This window comes from Vigna radiata, chromosome 6 (genome assembly GCF_000741045.1).
Source record: "Vigna radiata var. radiata cultivar VC1973A chromosome 6, Vradiata_ver6, whole genome shotgun sequence".
Taxonomy (NCBI): Eukaryota; Viridiplantae; Streptophyta; class Magnoliopsida; order Fabales; family Fabaceae; genus Vigna; species Vigna radiata.
The window spans coordinates 4,021,146-4,048,709 of NC_028356.1; the positions used below are offsets into that span (position 1 = coordinate 4,021,146).

Genomic DNA, 27,564 nt, shown 5'->3' on the forward strand with positions numbered 1-27,564 from the left:
TTTCTGTTGCACTTCAACTTTGTCATTCGCTCAGCGCACAAATATTGGTTCGCTGTGCGAATTCCTTTTGCTGGCTCTGCGAATTTGTTTGCGCTATGCGAGAATTGGCTGACAGCTTCCCCTTTATATAATTTTTTCCTAAACAAAAATTTACGTAATAATCTACTTCCTATTACAACTTTTCACTGAGTAAAAACATAAATAATTACAAGATTGAGACAATTTATAAATGTAAAAACAATTGTTTTTCACACTTATCATATATATATATATATATATATATATATATATATATATATATATATATATATATATATATATATAATCTTATATTTAAAAACTTATCATATTTATAATTTATATATATCATTTCTGCTTCTATTTTACCTGTAATTAACTCTAATGTCACAAGATTAATATCATAAACACTTTACTATGTTTCTATTTCTTAAAAACACATGCATAATATTATGTATAGAGATTTAAATTTATTATATTACATTCATTAAGTTATACTACAATAAAATTACATAATCGGAATAAAGTTCACTTACCAGACCCCTTTTTTTGTTAGCATCACATACTTATAAAAAAAAAACATCTTTAACTTTTATCACCTAATATGTCCAATATTAATTGAGTGAAAACATCTCAATCTTAATTTAAACATCTTAAAATAATATTTCAATTCATATGAATAACTTTTAATTCATCACATAAAAGTGATGATATAAATATATAAAAATCAACATTCCATTCATGGCCAAATTTATTAAAGTGATAAACTAACAATTAGAAAAAGGTAGCATGTAACAAAATTTTGTTAGTTTGGATGAATATTAATTCTATTGTTTGAAAGAAAAAAAATGTTGTCGATAATAAGATTAAAATTATATTTTATTTTCACTTAAATAAAAATTCTTTACTTAAAAAAAACGAGATATAGACCAATTATATGTTCAAATTTGTTTGAAAAAAAAATCACAAAGTATAAAAAAAAGAACAAATATTAAAATTTACTTCGTCATATTTTCAGTTGAATAAAAATGTCACTTCAACAAAATATTAACATAATCATCAAACAAAATCAATTAAGTTTTAATTTCTTTACTCAAAATTAATATAACAATTTCCAACTTGTAAACAATATAACTATGATTTATTCAAAATATAACTTGTACTTTTATTAAAATCATAAATCAAAACCTATTAACTATATAAAGAATAATTATTCTCAACAAAATTCATTATTGAAATTCAACAATTTTCATAACTTAACCTATAAAGGTTTAATCATCATTTTAATAACTCGACAATAATATTTGTAACAGCTTAATTTTAACCGTTTACAACTAATAAAATAATATATTATAAAATTAATAAACAAATTCTCTCATCATATAAATATATAATCTTAATATAATTATAAAAAAATAATAGGTAAAAATTAAAAAATAATAATGAAGGAATAATTCTTTCTTTTTATCATGTTTTTTTTCATTTCATTTTATTTGTTTTATTTTATTTAGTTTTATGATGTTTTATTTTATGTTATTTGATTTCATTTTGTTTTATTTTATTCTATTGTATTTTTGTTTTGTTTTTGTAATTAATTTTATTTTATGTAGTTTTATTTTTATTTATTTTGTTTTTGGTATTTTTTATTTTATTTTATCGATTTGATTTGATTTATTTTGGTTGTATTTGATTTGAATTTATTATTTTGTTTTATTTTTTTTATCTTAGTTTTTTTAATTGTGTGCTTCTTCTTTTTGAGAAAAGCCCCACGAGCTCCAGCAGTGCTTTTTCTTTCCTTCATTCAGCCATCACCAACTTTTTCACTATTCTAAATCAAATTATTCTCCTACTAAACAGATTCCACCTCCCTCAATAATTCCAACTCACTTTCGTCTCCAGCTTGGGATCACTAACCCAAATTTCGTTAATGTAATTGCAACTACCATATTTGAATATGGGTTAAAATGAATTGCATGTACCACGACGGAAATATAATATTCTGCAACTGCTTTCATTCCCTTTAAAAACACCCAAAAGAAAAAGGAAGAGCATTTTCAAAGCTCGAGGTACATTTTGAAGCACTCGAAGACCAATAAGTAGTAGAGACTTTATCCATCATTCCCCCACCAAGTTATCAAATCGGAGAGAGACTCGAATAAACTTGACTTATAAACATAGATGAAAAAATTATATAAATAATATCTTAATTCAAATAAATCTATAAAATTATATAATTTTAAACAAATAAAATTTATAGATATATTATTCATAAAAATAAATATTGTAAAATATAAGTACTTAGATTATTATCATTAATTTTGATACATTTCATTAAATATATAATATAAAAAAATTATAGCAGTACCATAGAGAGACAGAGAGACACCATATACAGTGACAGTTAGGTTATGAAACTCTAAACTCCAAATGACGTGTTTTTTTTTTAATATTTCTTTCTTTCAAGCTCACATAATAGCTCTAAACTTACAATTCTACCAAATTTATGCATAAAACGAGTTTACTTTTGAATTAATTCGAAAACCATATATGAAAACATAAACTCATACAAATTTACCAATTAACTCGAAAATTTGATAATGATCCGAAAAACTCACCCAGTTAATCTTTGCCTTCCTTTCATCTACTCACCAATCTTCATATAGTGCAATCTACGTTTTTTCTTTCTTTCCTTTTCTACTTCTGTATATTCTTAAAGATCTTGGCCTCTTTTCCCTCCATGGCATCCCTAAAATCTGCATTCAGCCTTGACTTACTTTTCTGGGACATCCCTATTTTTCATTCCTGCAACCCTATTATCAGTTGTTTTATCAGATTGCACCCCAATTCTTATTCTCATATGACCTTATTTGTTAGCTGCACCCCAAACACTCACTTTTTAATATAAATAAATAAATATTTAATAAAAAATCATAAAAATAAAAAAGTATAAAATTATAAAACTAGAACAATAATTTTAAAGCTTGTAATAGTATTTTTTCAAATATTATTTTTCTTAAATAAAAAGGATAAATCATAAAATTATAAAAAATATATAGTTTAGTATCTGTTAATAATCAAATATAGTTTTAATATTATTTTCTAAAATAATTATGTAAATATTCTCATTTTACAATTTCATTTCAAATATTTATGCAAATAATACCATCCTTTTTATTGTAAATACTTAGATAAATAATACCGTTCTTTTATATTAAAACCTTATGTAAATATAATTACTATTTTTATAATTTATTTTAAATATTTATGTAAATATTAGTTTAGTATTATAAAAATTACAAAATGAAAGATAAAAAGTAAAAATTATTAAATAGAAAAATAAAATATTAAATAGTGGTATGATTATTCGTGCAATCGTATGCATTAGTCTAGTACTCATTATCCAAAATAATAAAATAATCAAATAACCGTATGAGTACTCGTGCGATAGTGCTTACTACCCTCAATTCTTCAATTATATAAAAAAAATACCAAAAAATTACAAAGTATCCAAAAAGCTAAAAATATCAAAATTCTCATATAAATAATCTTTGTCAAAACTACGTGATTCTTGATTCTACATCAAAAATAGAGATACGTAAGAGCAAGCTAGTCCTTGTCAGGTTTATTCTCCTAAAAATCCAAATCATTTCCCAAAATTATTTTCTATGAAGAATTTCAATGAAGTTTATCAAAAGAACTACGTACTCTTGATTTCTCACATAAGAATACGTAAGAGCAAGGTTAATCCTTGTCGAACTTCCTAAACATAAAAAATACCTTTTGTTTCTTTTGTATTATCTTGCATTGTTATTTTGAAGAAAAATGACCATTTTGAAAACCACATCAACTTTGTACCGTTAATTAAAGGTACTGTCGAAGGCAGACCTGTAAGGTGCTAATACTTTCTTTACATGTAACCGACTCCCAGAGTCAAAATCTTGTTTCGCAGAGCATGTCTTATTTTATGGTTTTTATGTAACTTTCCAGAATAAACTACGCTAGTGACTCCTAAACACTAATTTTTAAAGTTTTATTTATTCTGATAAAAGTTTCGTCGTCCCCATCGTGGTTTCGGTTACGACACTTCGCAACATTACTGTCCCCCACTAGAGATGCTTCAAACCTATCTCTCATATGCTCACACCAATAAAGTGATCATCACAAAAATAAACAAACATGCACATTTGTATCTCACAAGTTATCCCAGACATATGCATCATTTGTATCTCAATTATCTTCAACTTCTATTTCTAGTAATATACAAGAAGTTTTAGTAGATCATAGATGGACCAGAACAATGGTTGATGAGATGACAACTTTAGAATAAAATAATACTAATTGGGATCTTGTGTCCTTACCAAGAAGGAAGCAAACTATAGACTGTAAATGGATATTTACAATTAAGCATAAAGCTTATGGAACTATTGAGATGTATAAAGCACGACTTGTGGATAAATGTTACACTCAATCTCATGGTGTAGATTACCAAGAGACGTTTGCACGGTAGCCAAGCTCAACACTGTGAGAATATTTATGTCGCTAGCAACAAACCAAGATTGGCCTCTTCTATAATTTGATATGCAAAATGCTTTCCTACATGGAGAAATTTCAGAAGAAATTTATATAGATTCTTACCAAGCATGATAGATTCAATTGGAATGAAGGTTTACAAATTAAAGAAGGCTCTATATGGATTAAAACAATCCCCAAGAGCATGGTTTGAAAGGTTTACCAAGTCTATGAAGACTTTTGACTATAGAGCAAGTAACTCTAATCACACCTTATTTTTTAAGAGAGGAAAAGGAAAAATTACAGTTTTGATTATATATTAGATGACATGATTGTTACAGGAAATGACTAAGATGAGATTTCTAGTTTAAAACAATACCTTGCATCTGAATTTGAGATGAAACAACTTGAAAACCTCAAACATTTTTTAGGTATTGAAGTAGCTAGATCAAAACATGGTATTTTCTTATGCCAAAGAAAATATATTTTTTACTTACTATCGGAAACTAGGCTGCTTTGGAGTAAACCAGTTTGATACACTGATTGAACAAAATCATAATCCCTTTCAATGCTTAAAGTCAGCAAGCATAGACAGAGGGAGATACCAAAGGCTGACAGGAAAATTAATTTATTTGTCCCATACATGTCCAGATATTACCTATGCAGTGAATGTTGTTAGTCAATTTATTCATATGACCCACGAAAGCTTCATATGGATGCTCTTGAGAGGATTTTAAGATATTTGAAGTCCTTTCTTGGAAAAAGAATTTTGTTCTCAAATCATGGAAACTTAAAGGTAAAAGGGTACACTGATGCAAATTGGGCAGTTTAAAAGATGATATGGATACTTTACTTTTGTAGGAAGAAATCTTATAAATTGGAGGAGTAACAAGATCTAGTGCTGAAGCAGAATTCAAAGGTATGACAATAGGTGTATGTGAACTTTTGTGGATTAAAAATGTGCTATCATATTTGGGTTTTAAACCAAATGAAACTATGAGTTTGTACTGTGACAATACAATACATCAACTATAGCAATTGCTCACAATCTTGTGCAGCATGATAGAACAAAGCATGTAGAGATTGATAGACATTTCATCAAAGAGAAGCTTGAAGCTTAAATAATTTATTTTCCTTTTGTAAATTCAAAATTACAGTTGGTTGATATTCTCACCAAAGGAGTGTCAAGCAAGGTGTTTAATAATGAGTCTCTATTCAAGTTGGGAATGTATGATATTCATGCACCAACTTGAGTGGAGATGTTAACATATGTCAAATATTCTATTAGTAAATATTAGATAATCAAATATTGTGTTGGCTATAATTTAGACATTATTATAATTTGTGCAAATTTGTGTAGATGTCATTCCTTTAATAGATAAAGAATTATATATATATATATATATATATATATATATATATATATATATATATACACACACACACACACACACTAGTGCAGAAAGGACTTTAGACGTCAGTTATTTTGGGTTTTTAACGTCATCTCCCGAACCGACGTCTTTACCGGTAACGTTAATGGGACGTCGGATTTCTGCAGGTGCGACGTCGATATAAACGTCGGTTTAGTTCAAAGAACGACGTCTATAAAGACATCAGACATTGCACTAACCGACGTCTAAGGACACCTTAGACGTTAGTCAGTCACACGTTCGACGTCTATAAAGTCGTCAAACATTCCATTAATCGACGTTTATGGGCATTATAGACGTCAGACAGTACATTAACCGACGTCTATGAAGTGTTCGTTGTGTTTTGGTGCGGTTTTTGTCGTGTCTTGGGGTAGCGTAGTAACACCTCCTTCCTTTGCTAGTTTTTTCGTAAGAAAAAGTTGCGTTTTTTTTATTTCTTATGGCATTTCAACCTAAAGATGAACTTGGGTCGTTTCCTAGGTCCATTCCGACCGCCAATGAAAAAGAATACGGTCTTTCGTTGGCGGTCAAAATGGACATAAGCAACAACCCAAGTTCGTCTTTGGGTTGAAATGTCATAAGAAATCCAAAAAACGCAAGTTTTCCTTACGAGGAAACTAGCAAAGGGAGAAGGTGCACTACGCTACCCAAAGACACAATAAAAAACCGCACCAAAACACAACGAAAACTCATTTTAATCGGTTCAAATGTGTTATAATACATCAAAGATTACTTTAATCAGAGTAAAAACAACTTTAAATGGTTAAAAGGAGAGAAAAACTTACCTAGAAATGCAATGCAGCGGAGAGAAAAGGCGCAGACGATGAAAGTGTTGGTTCGCAAACCACTGGTTCATAGGATTATTTAACAAGAAATTCGACGTTAGTTGGATACAAACCCGACGTCTATAATAGCATATACGTCGATTGCCTGACTAATAAGACGTCCATTCGATTTAAAATTAATATTTGTATTATATATAGACGTCGGCTTGGCGGGATGAGACGTCTAGTTGGCGGAAACGAATGACTTTTCACATACATAGTAAGACTATAGATGTCGGTTACTGAGGCAACGGACGTCTAGAATTGTATATAGACGTCAATGTGGCGGGATCCGACGTCTATAACGCGGAAAAGAGTCACTATTCACATACCTGGTAGACATATACGCGTCAGTTAGAAGGACCCCGACGTCTATATGTCTGACAGGTAGATGAGTAGCATTAATTTCCGCCATATAGATGTTGGGGCCCGCTACGAACTGACATCTATAATGCTGAAAGAAATGACTTTTCACCTAACTATCAGAAATATAGACGTCAAATTGAAAAACCCGACGTCTAAAACACTATAAATGTCGGAGATCCATCTAACTAACGCCTATATTACCAACTTATTTACGAAAATGCCATCGGTCATCAATATACGTCGAGCTTACCCTTAACCGACGTTTAACGTGTGACAATAAACAACGTTTTTACACTAATAATATATATATATATATATATATATATATAATAATATAATATAATATAGTACTCTTTAAAATAATAAATAAGAATTATTCTTTAAACTTTTTTTTAATTTTTCTAAAAAACTTCTGTCATATATATATAATAATATAATATAATATAATATTCTTTAAAATAATAAATAAGAATTATTCTTTTAACTTTTTTTTAATTTTTCTAAAAAACTTCTGTCACATTATCTCCAATAACAAAAGAGTTACATACTTTATTCTTTGTTTTCTTAAAAACGTTTTTTACTGACGTTTATGTCCTTTTTCTTATAGGAAAAAAATATATATTGAAAATAAAAAACATGAGTAGAAACAATACCAACATGAAATATAAAAACAAAAAATAAGAGAAATAAGTGTTGAAGACAATAATATATTAAAGTGTAAAATTATTGAATATTAATCTAGAAGAATCTCAAAGGTATCTATTATAATAATAAAGAAAAATGATTCTTTTTCACACACCTAAATTTTTTACATTTATTTTATTTACTTTTTATCTTTTTTTTTTCTTAAAAAAATATAAAACTTTACACTGTGAAGATCAATTCATCCTTCTATTTTGTATTAAATAAATGTAAAATGTCATAATACTATTACTCTTTAGAAAAAAAAAAAACCCAACACCGTGTATTGAAATTTCAAAGGTGCGGATTCAATACATGTTTGTGCCAATTACGAACTAGTTCAGATGCAACAAAGTTCAATACCACAACAGTCTAAACATACCTTAGTTTTGTGACAAAGTTGAATGCAACAGGAATAGGAAACACACCTAAAATACAACCTATAAACAATAGCAAACATAAATACAAACACAAATGACAAAGATGACAGTAAATAATATGGTTACAACACTGTAATAGGACTGGTTACATTGTGTTTGCCATCTGTCCAAATCAAATTCCCAAATAAAGGTAACCCTCTGGGCGTTGCAATTGCCTGCAGAATAACCCAAAACCTCTTCTTTTCTCCAGTTCTCTTAAAAGTCAAGGAGGTTGGTAGGACACGAACCTTTATCCCCTTGGGCCCATGAGCATTCACAACATACGTGCCTGGAGGTCCAACGTTTGTAACAATGCGAGTAACATTTATAGGCTTTGACGAAGGATGATGCACTGTAATAGAAGGATAATTCAGATCCTCGATTCTGTAAGACTCGGGACATTTGTAAGAGATTTTATAATTGGAAAACAATGTGAGTAGAGCTTGATTGTAACCAGAAGCACATAAGAAGTTCAAGTAATCAGTTGTGTTTAGATCATAAACGAGTCCAGGGTCTATTGCAAGGTTAGGCCGAACAAGTCCAGCTCCGTACTCGAATGGAGTTGCTACCTTATCAAATGCATCCCGGATTGGTTTATTCGTGTTATCTAGAGTNGTAGCTGAAATNAATCAAGAACATAGTTGTTNATAAGACACCANGATAACATGTTGCGCTTGAACATTTTGTATTTTATGAATACGAGAAAACATTTTGTTAAGCATGCATGGTGTACCTGTAGTCATAATAGCAGATTTGATAGCTGCGGGACTCCAGGTTGGATGGTACGTTTTGAGAAGACCCGCAATGCCAGCAACATGAGGACAGGCCATAGAGGTTCCTTGTTGCACATTGAAAAGAGTCCTTCGTGTATCTGATGCAAGATTAGAAGGACCCGCGGCTTGTGAAAAGGCAGCAATTATACCCACACCCGGACCAGTTATGTCAGGCTGAAACAAATTATCTTACAAATCAAAAATCACGCATTTTCCCAGGTTTCTATAACAAAATGTAAATATAAATTATAGACCTTTAGTATCAACGGTTGCACCAGACTAGGACCCCTAGATGAGAATCCAGCCATGATTGGAGCTGGCTTTACATTTAGATATGTTTTTGCAGCACTCAAGTAGGCAAACATCCTGCAACATATTTATAAATTCATGGAGTACTTCACTATACACACACAGAATTAATACGAGGTAATAATATATGACTTTACCCGCCACCGCCGCCTGTAACATTGCCATAATTAGTATTCGTTCCACTTATACTTGCAGCAGGTAAAACTTGATTTTCGGCCAGAAGTAAATTTCCACTTTGCTCATCATTCTGCACAAAAACTGCCACAGCACCAGCAAGTTTACCCTGTTCGCCCTCTTTAACAGATTGTAATTTATCACTTCGAAGGCAAATAAGTATTTTCCCTCTTACTTTGGCAGGATCAAGTGTTCCTGGTTTGCAAACACGCCTGCACCAACATACACGTGTATAAGTGTTTGAAGTAATGCTGGGAAGTAAAAGTAAAAATAAAAATAGAGCTTACGCATCATTAACGGAAGCATTTCGAAGTTTTGCGTTGACAGAAGATATAACAGGATAGAACTTTCGCTTGGGTCGTGGCAAGCCTCGATTAAGACTGGCACCCTGATACAAGTGTAGTCAAATTAAGTTAACAAAACAAAAGTACACATGCATGTTGAGATAGGATAGAAAAATGATACCTGAAGGTGTTTTTTCTTGCCAAGAGAAATGGTGCTGAGGAAATCCCTATCCATGGTGCTGGCAGCAACAGTGAAAGACCAAGGTGCAACGTTTGTGACGGATGAACGTGAGGGGCCATCATTTCCAGCAGAGCAAACAACGACAATATTTTTGGCAACTGCATGGAATGATCCAATGGAAACACCATCGGTTAGCAGAGCTTCCTTGTAGGGATCAGACCAACCAACAGAGGCGGAGATGACATCAACGCCATCATAAATTGCATGATCAAATGCTGCCAGTAAATCTGCTTCGTGGCACCCTCCTGTGTCCAGTGTATTCCAACATGCTTTGTAGGCCACAACACGAGCTTTTGGAGACCCTCCCTTAGCAGTGCCTCTGCCATTACGTTCTACATTCGCACCAGGAACAAAATTACCACCTGCAGTTGATAAAGTGTGGCTCCCATGCCCTACGAAGTCACGTGCGCTGCGGAACGTTCTCTCAATCTCCCCACCTTCCGCCTCGCGATTCTTCAGGAATACTCTTGCTCCAATCAGCTTCCTGAATCTTCTACTACGTTAGCTTCTACCATGTTATCCATTCCATATTAACATTTTCCAATGATAAACATTTCAGTTATAATGTACCAATTTCACGGGTAAAGTAATCTTTCACTTTATGATGACTGAAATAAAAATGTAAACGTTGAAATAAGAAATAAAAATGACCTGTTACAGAAATATTTTTGTGTAGTGTTAAAACTGTCAATTTCACAAACACCTTTCCCACGCCACTTTGAAGGCACTGCCCCGTATCCTCTGTCGTTAAAACTCGGGTGTTCCGGCCAAACTCCTGCTCAACAGTAAATGGATTAGCTTCAAAATGTATAGAATAAGGGGTTCTCTATATATCACTCAAAATATGGATACAAATCCCAATTTCAATGGCAAAGTACCAGCAAAACTATTTATACATTTATTTATAAAATTCTTAATATTTTGAGTTGAAAGTAATAAGTTCTCATTGAGTATGACTCGTTGAGAAAGAATTTTTTTCTCCTTATCTTATCATATAACTGGTTATTTCTCATTAATAATAAATATATTTTTATTGGAATGAAATCTAATTAATGTATAACTCTTGTGATTTTTTTTAATATCTATCCATGTATATGTGAGGGTCACCTCTGATAATTTTTTATGCTTTAATATGATTCTATCTTGTTTGATGTGCGTATATATATAGATAGAATTTTTAAAATATTTAATTATTCATGTTATAAATATTTACATAGGAATTTATTCAAACATTTTTTTATATTGAAGTAAAATATTAGTTATATATTTCAATAAAGTTTAAAACACATTATTTCGTAACCTCTCAATCATAAAATTATGAAAATGATTTTTAAATAATTTAACATATTACTTTTATAATATCCATTAGGTAGTCATAAACACAGATTATGTAAATATAATATAAGATTAGAAAAATAATTTTTAATCGACTTTTATTACTATTAAAATATAAATTTTATAAGATATTTGCAATGGAGGAAAAATTGTAATGATATTTTCAAAATTATATTGTATAGGAAAAACTACAATAATAAGACAAATTATATTTTAATAAATTGAGATTATTTTACAATAAAAAATAATCTTTTTATAAAAATTATCATATAGAAGTGAAGAAAAGATATTTTTTCTTTGGAGAATATATCTTTAACAATTTTTTTTTAATAATTTTTTATAATAATTTATGTAATAGCATGTGATTGATCGATTTCAAATATACGAACTAACAAAATAATCACATGTAAAAAAAATTAAAAATAGTTGTCAAATATCATCATGGTCATTTTTTTTCAAATAAAAACTTAAAATGATATTTTGTCTAATATATCATGATATAATCGTTATTTTATGAAAATTTATCCGCGATCACCTTAGTAGATTTAATAAGTTTTAAATAAAGAGCAAGCAAACCTGTATCAATGTTAGCTATGATTGTGTTTTCGCCATATCTTGCTTTGGTCCAAGCAGAGTTTGCAGGAACTTTTCCATTCTTTTCCAGTCCCAGAAAATCCCACGACCTGGTAGTGTGCAGTTTGTGCTCTTTGCTCAAGAAAACAGAAATTACCTCTGGGTACTCTGTTTCAGACCAAAATCATGTGGCTTCAATATATGTACAAAATGAGGGAAATGCTAATAATCACACAACAATATCTGCTTACCTGCAATTTCTGCTGCTTCTTCCTCTTCAAGCAAGGCCGCGAAGCCATTGATATGCTTGTTGTAAGAGTACATAATTGCTTCCTTTGCATCCTCATGACTGTTAAAGTAACAGACTTTAATAAAAGCCAATGTCTCGATAGCATTAATTTAACAGAACAAATGTGTTTGTTGTGTTACCTTCCTAAGACAGAAGCGAGTAACTGATGATGAGAATTTGTTGCTGTTTCAAGATCAGTGGGAGAAGGGTCTGGACCATGAGAGTGCCCTCCCAAGTACACAATGTACGTCTGAAAACAGAGCACCCATGATCAAATTTCTATGTTACATCTGTTCAATATATTAACAGTGAAAACATGAAATGCAATGCAGAGGTTACTTGCCTTTCTAAGGGCATTGGTGGGTTCCTGCAAGAAAGTGCAGAGAAGGAATGATGACAGAAGAAGTTTGAAGACGGAGAATGTCATAACTTCAACTCTTGTTTAGGGGTGCCTCTGTTCCGCTCCTCTGCCTCTGCTTATAATGGGAACAGAAGTATCATTTTTTTTCTTTCTACTTCTATTTTACTTTTTCTTGCTTTTAACTTCATTTGTTAGTGGAGACTTTTAATATGTTTAAAATTCTACTTTGATGTTCGTTTTCTTTTCTACGTTTAACTATGGTTTCAATAAAATTTTTAATTATATATATATATATATATAATCTTATATATAAAAATGTATGATTTATGCACGTGATTCAAATGACGATTCATTAATGTTTAGGATAATGTTTATTAATTCAACTAATTTACTCTAATGTCATAATTTATGAGATTAATATCATAAACACTCTACTTTGTTTCTATTTCTTAAAAACACATATATAATATATATATATATATATATATATATATATATATATATATATATATATATTATATTCATTAAGTTATACTACAATAAAATTACACAACAGGTATAAGTTTTCTTAAAAAATATAAAATATAAGTTTGATATGTGATGTCAAGGTGATTTTGAACATCTTATTTTGTAAACGGGATAGTACTCGGCAGTGTCAAGGTGACATTGAGTGCTTAGTTTTGTGTATGGTTTGGCATTGAGTGACACAGGTCTATAGGATTTTACCTTTAAGGCGTTAAGCGCTAGAAAGTGTCATTGAGTGCAATTTATTGTGAGAAGAATGACGTTGAGTGTCATAGTTGGTGCAGAGCACCACCTTTTGCGATAAGTATGGCATTGGACGCCACTCTGAGCGCGAGTGTGTATGTTTAAAATTTTCTTCTTTGATTGTTTGAGATAAAATGCAATGTAGTTTATGTACGTATAAGAGTATCATGGTGTTTATTCATGTATGATATTGTAATAAGGATGGGTATTGCATATGTGTTTGATGTAATTCCATGGACTTCCTGGGGAGATTCTATGGTGGTGTTTCATTAATGTACTCATTGATGTGGAAGTCCCGATCTTGGAGGTTACTTTGTCGCTATAATAATCATTCAAGCTTAGGTAGAGTAGAATGAGGTATATGATGAGAGGTGCAAGAGGTCTTGGTCTAGAGGTTTTATCTTGGTCAAAGATGTTAACGAACTAACTTTGTGTGTGATAGGTGAAACCCATTAACAATGACTTTACAAAGGTAAAAAGTCACTACAAGTGTAAGACTCCTCGAGATTTCACATCAATGCTTCATCTCAATAATTGAGTCTATATGTGATATGGTTATTTTATGAATGATGTATGATTATATTTCTAGGTTTATTTTATGAAAAATCTTTTGTACATTAGTTTACCTATTGTTTCTTTTAGTATTCTTTTGTGTGTTTATTTGTTTCTTTTGCGATGATCACCTTATTGATGTATGAAAAATATGTGTTGAAACATCTATGGTAAAGGACGATAACACTATATAATATCCTTCCATATCGTCTAGTAATTTTTCTTAATTGTTTTATATATATTTTATCTTTATAGTTATTTTTTTTACAATTGTATTAACATAATGTATTTATATGTTGAGATAATTTGTTTTGTTTACCAATTTTATAATATTTTATTTTATAAATTGTAAACTGTTAAAATTAAAATATTACAAATATAATTGTCGAGTTAAATGATGATTAGACTAGGCTAAGTTATATTGAATTTGTTTTCAATTAATTTTGTTGAGAATAATTATTCTTTATATAGTTAAAAGGTCTTGATTTATGATTTTAATAAAATTACAAGTTATATTATGAGTAAACCAAAGTTATATTGTTTAAAAGTTGGAAATTATTATATTAATTTTGACTAAAAGAAATTAAAATTTAATGGATTTTGTTGAATTAAACTGTAATATTTTGTTGATGTGACATTGTTATTCAACTCAATATATAATGAAGTAAATTTTAATATTTCTTTTTTTTCTTTTTTATATATATTTTGTGAATTTTGTTTCAAACAAAAATTGAATAGATAATTGGTCTATATGTCGTATTTTTTTTTAAGCAAGGAATTTAATTTCAAAGAAACTTATCCTAACTTGTAGATGTTTTATCTACACATAAAATTATCACAAAAATGATTAGGACATACCATTGTGATTATTGATTAATAAAAACTTATAAAAATGACTAAAAGAACACATGTACAAGTGAAAAAAAAGTTCAAATGTAACATATAATAAAAAAAACTAAGAAAAGAACATAAACTTAACTTACATAAAAGAGTTGTTTAGATTCAATCAAACAAACAGAAAGAAAGAAGAATTCTTAAAGAAAAGTTGAAAAACTCTAGAAAAGTGGTTTCTAGAGAGATTGTGTGTTTTAAAATAATGAAACTTGTTTATAACAAAACTATTTATATTAGAACTTTTTAATATTAAATAATCAAGTCTCACTATTTTTAAACTACTATCAATAGTGTTGTCAAAACGAATCATTCATTTATTGAACAAATTCAACCCAACTCACTTACTAATGAACTCAAAATTTAAACATATTTCAATCCACGGATTAGTGGGTTAGACAAATTAACTCACAGTTTACTTAATTGTAATTTTTTTTCTTCAATCCAAAAAAAAAAACAAAGAAACACAGTTGGAAGAGCTTGTGAAGGAGGCAATTCGTCGTCCTAAAAGCAACAATTGAAAATAGTCTTAAAAGCAACAATTGAAAATAGTGCGAAATGCTTTGCGAAGGAAGCACATATTACTTGCTAAGGAGCATGATTTGTTTGGGAAGGAACACAATTTGCATTGTTGGGGAACAGGATCTCTTGGAAAACACAATTTTCTTGTGAAGGAACACAATTTGCACAGTTGGAAACAAAATTTACTTTGTTTGAAACCAAATTTGTTATTCTGCAACGCTTTAATTCAACTCAAAAGTAAGAACTTTTAGAGTTAAAATTTTTATTTTTTAATATAATTTAAAATTTATAAATAAATTGATGAATAAATTTAACTCACCATATATTTGACTCGAGTAAATCAAGTTCAATTTTAACTCATACCAAAATTTACAAATTTTTGTAAATTTAACTCAACTCAAACCGATAATAAACCAAATTTACTCAAAATTTTTAATTCGTTTTAGTAATACTAATCATCCTTATTAAGTGTTAGATCTTTATAATATTAAATGAACTATAACGAATAAAAATCTTTATCAATCATTAACTCAAACAGTACAGTAGTATTATATACTATTTTAAACATGTTCACATGTTTTAGACACAAATGATTAACCTGATTATTGTTATTTTTCATTATCATTGGGTTGAAGTTTCCAAGCAAATGAAACCGAACCCCTTTCCAAGTTCCAACTTTACTTACACCAATCACCGTTCATTAGTCTTCTGTCAGAAAGCAAAAGTTTTCCACCTCACTGTCTAGCTGTATGCGTATCTTTCATCACGTACACCATCTGACGTAATCGATTCCACCATCACTCTTTTTACATCAAATTTAACATCTTTGTCTTATACAACTTATTCATTAATTGTTAAATAAAATACTAAGTCAAGAGTAAATAAAAGTGAAAAATGGCCAAAGAATTTACTTTTAAAAATAATATTAAAAAATATTCAAAATGTTCTTCTTTAGTAGAATTGTAAGTCTAACGTATGGCCCAACCTTTGAAAATTTTGCAGTAAATAAGTTTTTTTTTTTTTTTTTCAAAAAGAGCCATGTAAGATGCTTCTATTCACCACTTTATGACTTTAGTAATTGCTATTGTTGACCATCACACCTGACATATCACATGCATATAATTAATCTCCTTAGTAGTTTTAGCACTAAGCGAAAATGCACCTTATAATAAAAATAAATCAGAAAAAGCCTCTTTAATAAAATAATTGTACAAAACCCCTCTTTCATCAATCAACCAGAGATGAGAACAAAAAACGAGTGCACGCACTCCAATATTATATAAAGACAATTAAAGAAAAGAAAAGATGTTATAAATTTTGATAGCAATATAATTGTTAAACAGTATTCAACAGTGTATTGTCAAACATATATAATGATAAACAAATATACAATGTGTGTTTATACATTCAAACGTATAGTCATAATATATGTATAACTCATGTGTCTAAGATTTTAGTTGAAATATTCCTTTTATATATTAAAAGAAAACTTAGATAATGAAGAATGTCATGCACAGCAGTTCACACCAATTATTAGGAGGAAGAAGCAAGAAAGAATGATGAGAAACCATAAACATTTGTTTATGTCTTTCTCTGTTTTTTAGGAGATTAAAAGGAAAATTTTATTCCAAAGATAAAGTCATTACCCAAATTTTCTAAGAAACTTCTCAACCCATATTCTCTCGAATAAAGAAAAAGCTACTTTCTTTGCCCACTTTATTTGAGCACTTGAATGAGATTAATGGAATGGTTACCAGAAATGAGAGATTTTGATGCTCAAATATAGTTTAATTCTATTATTATTGTTTAAAGTTGGATATAAAGAATAAAAAGGAGCAATTAAAATAAAATCTCAAACGACTAGTATTTTAGTGACATGATTATTTAAGATAATAGTAGTTTAATCTTACTTACAAGCATTAAACATATATAACTAATTAATCACTAATAAAAATTGGATTCAGATAAAGTTCAATTGCATTATTATAATCTAGTTTGATTTATTAGACACTAGTCAAGTTTGTTGGGTTTTATCAAGGAGAAATTTTATTAAAAAACACAATGCTAGTAAAATTTGAACTTAATTACATAATAAATTACTATGATTCTTAATTTAAATTTTAAAATAGTAGGTTAATTAACGAGCCTTCACTCTATATGATATTCTATTTTTATAAAACTTAAATTTATATTTAAATTCTTAAAAAAATAAAACTTTGTATAAAGGTGAAGATCATTAGCCCTTAAATTTAATAATAAAACTGAACCTTACATCTTAAAGAATTATTCCTTTGTTCGTTTTGGGTTTTCTACTTCACATTCTCTTAGTTTATTGTTAAGAAAAAAGTTTTAAATTATAATTTAAAGGATTCGAATCCTCTATAGTTTAAAGGGTCACTGTATTGCAGTTAATTACATACATTTTATTTTATTTTATTAAAGATTGTTATTACTTTATGATAAAGATTTGTACACCTTGAAAAGCAACTGCACTGCATATCATAACTTAAATGGCTGTTTTGAGATGCTACTGATACTGGCCAATATATAAATTAAGAAAGCTTTTTCTTACAGAGGTTATCATGATGTTTTAGTATTAGATATTCCAAGGATTGTGCCAATACTTTAACTATTATAAAAATACCTTTTTAATAGTAGTTTTATATATATATATTTATTATATAAGACAAATGGATATTTACAAATATTATTTTTTTTTATTTTTTACTTTTCAGATCAGATAAGATTATTTTTATTTATAAATAAAAAGTCGACTAAAAACATATTTATAAATGAAAGAAGACTTACATATAAATAACAAAAAAAAAAAAAAAACTTAAACTCAACTTACACATATGAAAAATTGATTGGTCCAATTGAAGAGAGAAGAACTCATAAACAAAAAAAATATTATAATGTGTTTTAAAATAATAAAAATCTTATAGATTTATATTTAAACATTTTAATATTAAAATAATCAAATTTTATTATTTTTAAATTATCTAAAATCTCATTTATTAAGTCTTTACAATTATAGAATATTTTATATTAAAATAATATATAATATTAATATATTTTATACATTTCAAAGAATAAATTATGTTGGTATATTTATCATGTAATAAATTAATGATGTAACATGTCACATATTATTGTTAGTAGTACATATGTTAGTGTCGCATGTCATAATCAGCATCATCTAATATCAATATATTATATTCAATTTTACTCTTATATTTGAAATTTTTATTTAGTTTTGTTTCAATTCTTTTTTAAATGAAACAACGTAGTCCCTCTAAAAAATAGGATAAAATTAGTAATTATGCGTAATTAAAACTTATATATATACATATTGAAATAATTTGTTAGAATTTATATATCAAATAATTTTACCTAAATATTAAAATTACTTTTATTCTTTTATTTCTTTATATTTAAAAAAAATACCTATTTTAAACTTGCAATTGTTTTAAAATATTAAAAATATGTAAAGTAACACTTATAACTTTTAATATTTAAAATAATTTTTAATTTTTTAAATATTTATATATTTAAAAAGATGTATTCATAAATTTAATTTCTCTAACAAAATTTTAAAAGGAAATTAAGACTCAATTCAATCAAGATTTCTGAACTTGACATTTACATTGTAATGTGGTCCTAACACTTAATGCTGTGGCAAATACAACCTAACATGTGAAAATAGACTTTAAAAAAATAAAAAACTCAAAATTTAAAAAATATAAACTAACACATGATATATAAAAGACAACAATAATGTTGTTTATAGAAATATAATGGAAATGAATAAATTGAATCGATTTAACACAAAAGGTCTTAATTAACAAAAAAAAAAATTGAATTATACGAATAAAAGTTAGAACCATAAAAGGATTTTAGCCAAAAATAAGAAATAAAACAAGACTCATAAAAGTTAAGTTTTATGGTTTTGTGTTAGATGTGATGTGAAATGTTTTATATAGGTAACTTACTAATGCACTTAATCTCTTTAATTTATCTCAGAAAAACAAGTATATGAGTCTGATGATCTTCATGTTTAATTATGTCTGATTGCAATGAGACTCAATCGTAATTAGAGTTAATAAAGATGTGTTGATATAAATAAATAAAACAAAATATGTCTTATTTGAGTAAAAACAACATATAAAACTCAAATCACTTATGAACATGATTAGAAATTTAAATAAATTTAGGTTAAAAGTAGTATTAGTTGTTTATATGAACAATTCATATGGGAAAGGTAATTTTTTCTAATTTATCTCAGAAAAAATATCCAACATGGTTACTAATTGATTTTTTGTGTATGTGTGTGATTATATCAACATTATTTTTCTTCACTTTATGAAAAGTGCATTATGCTTATCACTGAATAAAGTTGTTTCTACCCGCTTAAAGGAAACTTAAAGAATAAAGAGAAAATTAAAAAAAAAAATGGAAATGAGATAAAGGCAGAATATTTATACTTCTTTCCCAACACTTTTTCTTTATTCAACCAAAGAAATATGCTAAACAAGAAAGAATAATACTCTTCACCATGTGTTCGTGTAGATAATGTGATTTTATTTTATTTTCTTTTTGTTCAAAATTGTTACTTATTAATTGTGTTTATTTATTCATGTAAATCATTAAAGTCTAGCAATCCCATTATTCTAATAAAATGAAATAAAACATAATTGCTAATTTTATAACATGTATTTACAGATATGTATTAAAAAATAAAAGTACAAAACATTAACATATTTATTTTCCTTTCAACGGATTTTACTTTTAACAGTCCGTTTACATATTTTAACTTGTAAAGAAAATCCGGAAAAATAATTTATTTTCATTTTTTAGCATAATTTTTGTAATCGAACTTAAAAATTATATTATCTTATTGGGTCGCTTTAACTTCATATTTAAGAGGTTATATAAACCTATTATGTGCTAAAAACTATATACAGAAGTCATTTGTAAAACTTTAGAATTTTAATGTTTTTTTTCTTTTATTCTTCTTTTCGTTTTTGCCTTTTCGTTATTTTTACTACTACCACATTTCTACAGTTACCAAATCTATTTACATATTTTAACTTTTTTTTTTATATATTTTAGTTTATTGTTTTTATTTTAGATTTTACAAAATTTGTAAAGAAAATCCGGTAAAATAATTTATTTTTATTTTTTTAGCTTAATTTTTGTAATCGAACTTAAAAATTATGTCATAGCTCATATTAGGTTCGTTTTAACTTCATATTTAAGAGGTTATATAAAACTTCTTATGTACTAAAAACTATATACGGAAATCATTTGTAAAACTTTAGAGTTTTTTTTTTTTTCTTTTATTCTTCTTTTAGTTTTTGCCTTTTAGTTCTTTTTACGACTACCACATTTTTATAGTTACCAAAGGAATTAACTCACAAGATAAATATCAAATTAAAATAAAAAGATTTTCAATTTGTTTTGTTCCTGAATTTGTGATTGAATTGTTTGCATTTTCAGCAACTTCTTTATTGATCGTGCAATTTAACTTTATTGCTTTTTACTGTTCTTACTTTTTAATGTTATTGTTCTTTAATAATTGCACTATAATTTTCTACAATTTTGTCTTCTAGCAATTTCATATTTCAGCTCTTTAATGCAATTAAATATGTGTTCATTGATATTTAGTATATGTTATGTTTTATAATATAAAATTATATAAAAAAAAACTTACTTTTATTTGAAATCATTTACTAGAGTCAATTTATTAAAGAAAAAAAATTAACGTCAATATAATTAGCCTTAAAAATTTTATATTTACAAATAAAAAAAGAGTTTCTTTCAGGATAATTGTATATTAACATTAATTGTCTGTATAATAAACAAACATCACAATTACTAAAAATTAAACAGTTTTTTAATCATTTGCAAAATTCAAACAAAATAATGAAATATGTTAATACTATTTATTTAATAATTGCACTATAATTTCCCATTCCTTCTCATAAACAACATCTCTACTTCTACATCAATTTGGAGTTCGATATCATCATTCAATGGGTTTCTTATTCTTTATTCTCCATCTATATTACATGCATATTAATGTTTTATGGAAAAATTTGAGTTTCAAGGTGATGAATCTAAGATTTTGCATAGTTATATTTTCTAACATTTCAAATTTTATAATGTAATATTTTTCAAGTATAACATATCAAATTATGTTATTTTTAAAATACTTAAATGTTTTGTTACTACTAAGAAAGAAATATTTACAAAAAAATAACATAAAAAAATATAGAATTATTAAATAAAAGAGAGAATGAAGCTGCCTTATCTATTTGTACAGGAGATAAGAAAGAAATTAAGCAAATCTCTTATGTCATTGTCAAAACTTTAAATTAAATAAAAAGGAAAGTTTTTATTGAAGAACTATGTGAAAATATTTTAAGAGATCAGGAAGAGAGAGAAGTAAAAGAGGGTATAAAAAACCTCATAAAAGGGTGCTTATCTAATTTTAGTGTATCTTATTCTTCAACCAAAAATCCAAAAATATCATTACTCACTGCATTTCTAGTTTTCTTTATATTTTTTTACCGATATAATACCTTTCTTTCGAATATATTCTTGAAATGAGTAATTTTTTATGACTTTTAATTTTCTTATAAATTATTCAATAAATCATTTGAAAATTGCTTATTAAGTCTTTAAATATTTTTCAACTGTAAAAAACTTATTTAAAATCATTATTTTGAACCTTTCAACATTGGTTGAAAACAGATGTAGTTGAAATTTATACATTATAATGGTAAATGATAATTAATTTGAAAAATAAGAACTTTTGATATTAGTTAAGGTAAAACCAACTTTGAAAGTGTAATCAAAATATAAGGGTGTTTCGTACCTCCAAGATTTCTACCTTCCATTTTTTCAAAAATTTACTTTTAACCTTAATAAATATTTTTTTTATTTTTCACTTTCTATTTAAAATAAGATATTTCATCCTGCATCTCCAATATCTAATATTGAATTTCTAACTTTTTCAAAACTTTATTTTTTAGTTTTAGTAAATATATTTTTTACTTATTCTCTTTCTATTTAGAGTAATCTTACATTTTTTTTAACTCTGGATTCTTTTTAAACTTTTTTAAAAACTGTCTTTTATTTATATTTTTGATAACTTTTTAATTTAATTTAAGAATCTAATATTATTTAATATTATTTAATATTTTAATAATTATTAAAATATAATTTATATTATTATAATAATTATATTACTAAAATTAAAATTATAATAATTAATAAAAGTAATAAAAATAAAAATAATTATATAAAATCTGATTTAATATAATAAAATATATTAAATTATATTACATCAACAAATTGAATTTCGAAATTTTTAGATTTCTTAATTATTATTATTTTTATTTTTATTTTTTAATATTAGTTCTATAATTATATAAATTATATTTTAATAGTTATTTAAAATAAAATATATTAATAATATTAAATCTTTAAATTAAATTAAATAATTAATAAAGTAAAAATAAAAAACAAATTTTTTAAAACATTTCATCGGAATTATCCGATGGCTTTTTTTTTTTAATTTTATTTTTTATTTAAAATTTAATAATGATTTAAATTTTATATAATAATTATATTACAAAAATAAAAATAAAAATAATTATATAAAAACTAATTTAATATATATAAATATACTAAATAATATTAAAATATTAAATTAATAAAATAGGATTTCAAAATTTTTATATTTCTTAATTATTACTATTTTTATTATAAATTTTTTAATATTAGTACTATAATAATATAAATTATATTTTAATAGTTATTTAAATATAAAATATATTAAATGATATTAAATTTTTAAATTAAATTAAATATTTAATAAAGTATAAATTAAAAACATTCTTATCGGAATTGGAAATCCGACGACTATGTTATCGGATACCAATATCCGGTGACTTTTTTTTTAATTTTTATTTTTATTTAAAATTCAATAATAATTTAATTTTTTATATAACACTTATATTACAAAAATTAAAATAAAAAAAATAAAATAAAATTAATAAAAGTAAAAATAATAATTTAATATATAAATATACTAAATTATATTAAAATATTAAATTAATAAAATAGGATTTCAAAAATTTTACATTTCTTAATTACTATTATTTTTATTTTATTATTTTTAATATTATACGACTACAATAATATAAATTATATTTTAATTTTTATTTAAATGTAAAATATATTAAACTTTTAAATTAAATTAAATAATTAATAAATTATAAATAAAAAACAAATTATTAAAAAAATTTGTGTATGATATCCGATGACTTTTTCTTAAATTTTATTTTCTATTTAAATTTTAATAATAATTTAATTTAAATAAAAAAAATATATTTTAATAATTATTAAAATATGAAAAAATATTAAATAATATTAAGTTTTTAAATTAAATTAAATAGTTATGAAATTATAAATAAAAGATAAAATTTTAAAAATTTTGTTAAAAAAGTACAGAGTTAAATGTGTAAGATTACTTGAAAAGTAAAAAGGATATTTACTAAGTAAATCTTTTGAAAAAGTTGGAAGTGCCTTGAAGGTCCAGGATGAAACACCTCAAATATAAAAGCCACTTTGGGCCAATACATTTTTCTCATAACAGTTAAATTAAACAAGGGTTTTAATTTTTACGGGCTTTACTTCCTGCACCCCTTTATTACTAGATGTTCTATTATTCTAACAGAAATACCCTGTCTCATTTTATCACACCCCCTCCGTCATTACTGTTGTTTTCACCACTGCTCCATTTCCATTGCAAAGAAAGAAGAAGAGAGGAAGAATGTTGTAGAAGAAGAAAAGAGAAATAATACTTTGCGGAATAAGCTCCTTCTAGAAAGTTCTGTTCCAAACATATTTTATATATTTCAAAAAATTCATTCTGGAAAATATTATATATTTTTTGGAAAATTTATTACAGATATTTGTTTTAGAAAGCTTATTTCCAATAATCTCATCCAAATATTCTGTTTTCGAAATTCTATTTCAAAAAATTTATTTTAAAATCTCATTCAAAAAATAATATTCCAGAAAATTCAAAAACCTTATTCTAAAATATTTTCAAAATAGATAATTTGAAATTCACTTATTTATAAAGGATGAAATATCATTTTAAAAATTATAGGAGCGTGCTAAGAAATTATAGGAGACACAAAGAAAAAGCCCTTATGGAGGTGCAGAAAGTATAAATTATTTAAAAGTTAGTCTAGATACTTAAAAAAAACGGCCCGTTTGGATGGGTTTTACTATTTGCTTCAAAATTTTAGAAACCATATCAGTTAATGTTTAGCTTCAATTTCAGTTTACTTTGATTCTTGTTTGAAAAAATCTTTGATATATTTTTGTTCCTGAACTTAAAAAAATAATGTATATAATTATTAATCTAATTATGTTTAAAATTTGTTGATACGTCAAATATATTTTTTTTAACTGATATTAAAGTGAAAACGATCAAAACAGTGTAAATTATATAAATATTAGAATGAAATATATTTGAAACGTAAAAAAAAATTAATTAATTGGATTAAAAGTATTTACACATTCGTTTTTTAAGTTTAGAGATAAAAATGTATTAAAATTTAGAATGAATTTCAATTTATGAAATTTAAGTTGAGGAACTAAAAACATATTTAATTTTTATATTAATATTAATTTTACACTTTAGATTTTATATATTTTTTTAAAATTATCTTTTAAGAATATATTTTTTATAAATTTAATTTTTTTTATTTTGATAATAATTAAAAGAATTAATTTTTATTTCTTTTGTTTCCATAAATTAAAATTGAACACACATACTTAAATGGATATGCTTTCACTAATTTCTTTTATAAAAGAAATATCAATAACAGCGTATCTTTCGCAACTCATATTTTGAAAATAAAGGTTAAATTATTTTAAAACCTCTCCTTAATTTTGTTTTGAAAATGAAGTTTGAAACCTTTGCTATCCAATTCTTTCGATAATTCAAATATAATGTAAGACCAACTCAATTAATTAATGAATTTAACATTTACCACATTATTTTATTTAATCTTCAACTTATTTCACATATCTTTTTTCCCTAAACCCACCACTTTTAATATTTAAGGCATTCATTTGTTGTATTTACATGCATATCTTTAATTTATCTGAATTTATATTATTTTCCTAAAGTAATTAATATGGTTCTTTTAAATTACTTTAGATTAGTCAAATATAAATGAAATTCGATTGCTGAAACTATCCATCACCATAATAGCAAGAAAAAAAATAGTAGGCTTTTAACATTTGAAGTTAAAATATATTAGACAAAAGGTGGACGTTACCTATTTGTATTAAAAATAAACTTTTAGTTTGAGCCTTGACATCAAAACAAAATATTTAAATTTTCTTTAACTATTTTTTTCTTACAATTTAAAAAAAAAAATAAAAGATAACATGTAAAAAATATAATTTATTTCTTTAAACTATATATTAAAGACACCTGACAGTATTTTTTTAAAAATATAGTACATTTACACCAAAGGAAATAAACAATTGAAGATTGAGAAATTAACTTAGATGTCACCAATATAAAAAATAATGAGTTTCAACATCGATTAATAATCGATGTAGAAAATGGATTCAATTTTTACGAAGTAATCAATGTAAAAGGTGGTGTTTTTGTTTTTAAAAATAATGTATTCATTTTATATTTTCCATCAAACAAAAAACTATATAAAGAAAATTGGTATTTAGATTTACAAAATTATTAATAAAAATATCTACAATAAAAGGTACGAAAATTTTTTATCTTTCAAAGTCCAGTAGTATGTAAAATTAAAATATATTTGAAATAAAAATAGACAAGTAAGAAATTAGAAACAAATTATCAGATGAAATTATAATTGAAATACAAACTCTATATTAATGAATTATAGTTGGAATAAGAATCTTAAGAATAAAAGTTATTAAGAAGTGATATTCTTACACAGTAAAAAAAAAATAGATACAAATATTTCAATTCTATGAATATATCTAATTTTTGTTTTTAAAGTGTTTGTCACTAAGGGTGTGTTTACTTGGGGGTGATTGGGGGAGAGTGATTGAGTGAATTTGAGGGTAATTTTTGTTGTTGTTTATTTGAGTGAATTTGGAGGTAAACGAGAGCGCATTTCGAAGTAAATTTTTTTAATCTGTCATATAAATTAAATCCTACACCAATTCTCAGAAACTTTACTTCAAAATCTACTTTCGTTTACCTCCAAATTCACTCAAATAAACAACAACAAAAATTACCCTCAAATCCACTTAATCACTCTCACCCAAGTGAACACACCATAAGATGAGTAGATGTTGTGTCTCGAGAGGACACTTTTATGTTCAAGTCAACTTCAAAGGTCAACAAAGTATTAAATATGTAATTAATGAGTGTATCTAAGATATCTTAATGATTGTGTTGTTTATAATATAATTTATTATGTTTGTGGACTCTTATATGGATGGGTTGAACTTAAGTCCAATAAGTCCATTTACCTTGTTTCAGTAAGTGTTTGATCATATTTTACTAAGTTATAGAATAATCAATACTCCATTAATAACTTAGGTTGCCTAATGATAATCAGATACCATGTGAATTGAATATGTTTAGGTGAAGACACTTAAAACATATTCAATTGCGTTTTGTGCTACATCATCTTAGGATGAGACCAAGACGAATGTGTTACAATATTTTAAAAACTCATTTAGGTCAAATCTGTTATTGTCAGTTATTGTCAAACATATAAATACTCATTTACATAAGATTTTATAACACCCAAAGTAATATTTACATTGTCCATAAGGAGTTCGACATAAAAAAGTTATTTTCATTTACAAAAATGATACCATATTTTCTTACATCTAATTTTTTGTAGTAAAATGTAAATCACGTGACATAAAAAATAATTTTCCATTAATCTTAATACATTTCACTATGTGTGCCAAATTTGATAAATAAATTAATACTATTAGCAACTTCAATATTGTTAAAATAATAACCAACAAAATTGTAAGGATAAAGTCAACTCTAAGTCATATTCGAACAAATCTGATAATGACATATTTTACCATGATTTCAGTGATGAATCAAGAGAAATTGTCAACCCTTTCCTAACTTTTTACCTTGTAAATCCTTGTTTTCTTTTAGTTTGATTAAGTGGTTGCACCCCAAGCTTTAATGAGAT

The 27,564-nt window shown here is 26.1% G+C and overlaps 1 protein-coding gene across 1 annotated transcript; it reads right to left on the reverse strand.

Moving 5' to 3' along the window:
* Positions 1-8,090: 8,090 nt before the first annotated feature.
* Positions 8,091-12,719, reverse strand: LOC106764649 (subtilisin-like protease Glyma18g48580). The gene is made up of 11 exons (XM_014648963.2): positions 12,569-12,719; positions 12,366-12,475; positions 12,188-12,285; positions 11,940-12,104; positions 10,680-10,803; positions 9,969-10,512; positions 9,791-9,891; positions 9,467-9,715; positions 9,275-9,386; positions 8,981-9,194; positions 8,091-8,866 (listed from the first exon to the last, which is right to left on the reverse strand). The coding sequence occupies exons 1-11, from the start codon at positions 12,650-12,652 to the stop codon at positions 8,331-8,333; spliced, it is 2,337 nt and encodes a 778-aa protein (XP_014504449.1). The 5' UTR covers positions 12,653-12,719; the 3' UTR covers positions 8,091-8,330.
* Between the last annotated feature and the right edge of the window lie 14,845 nt (positions 12,720-27,564).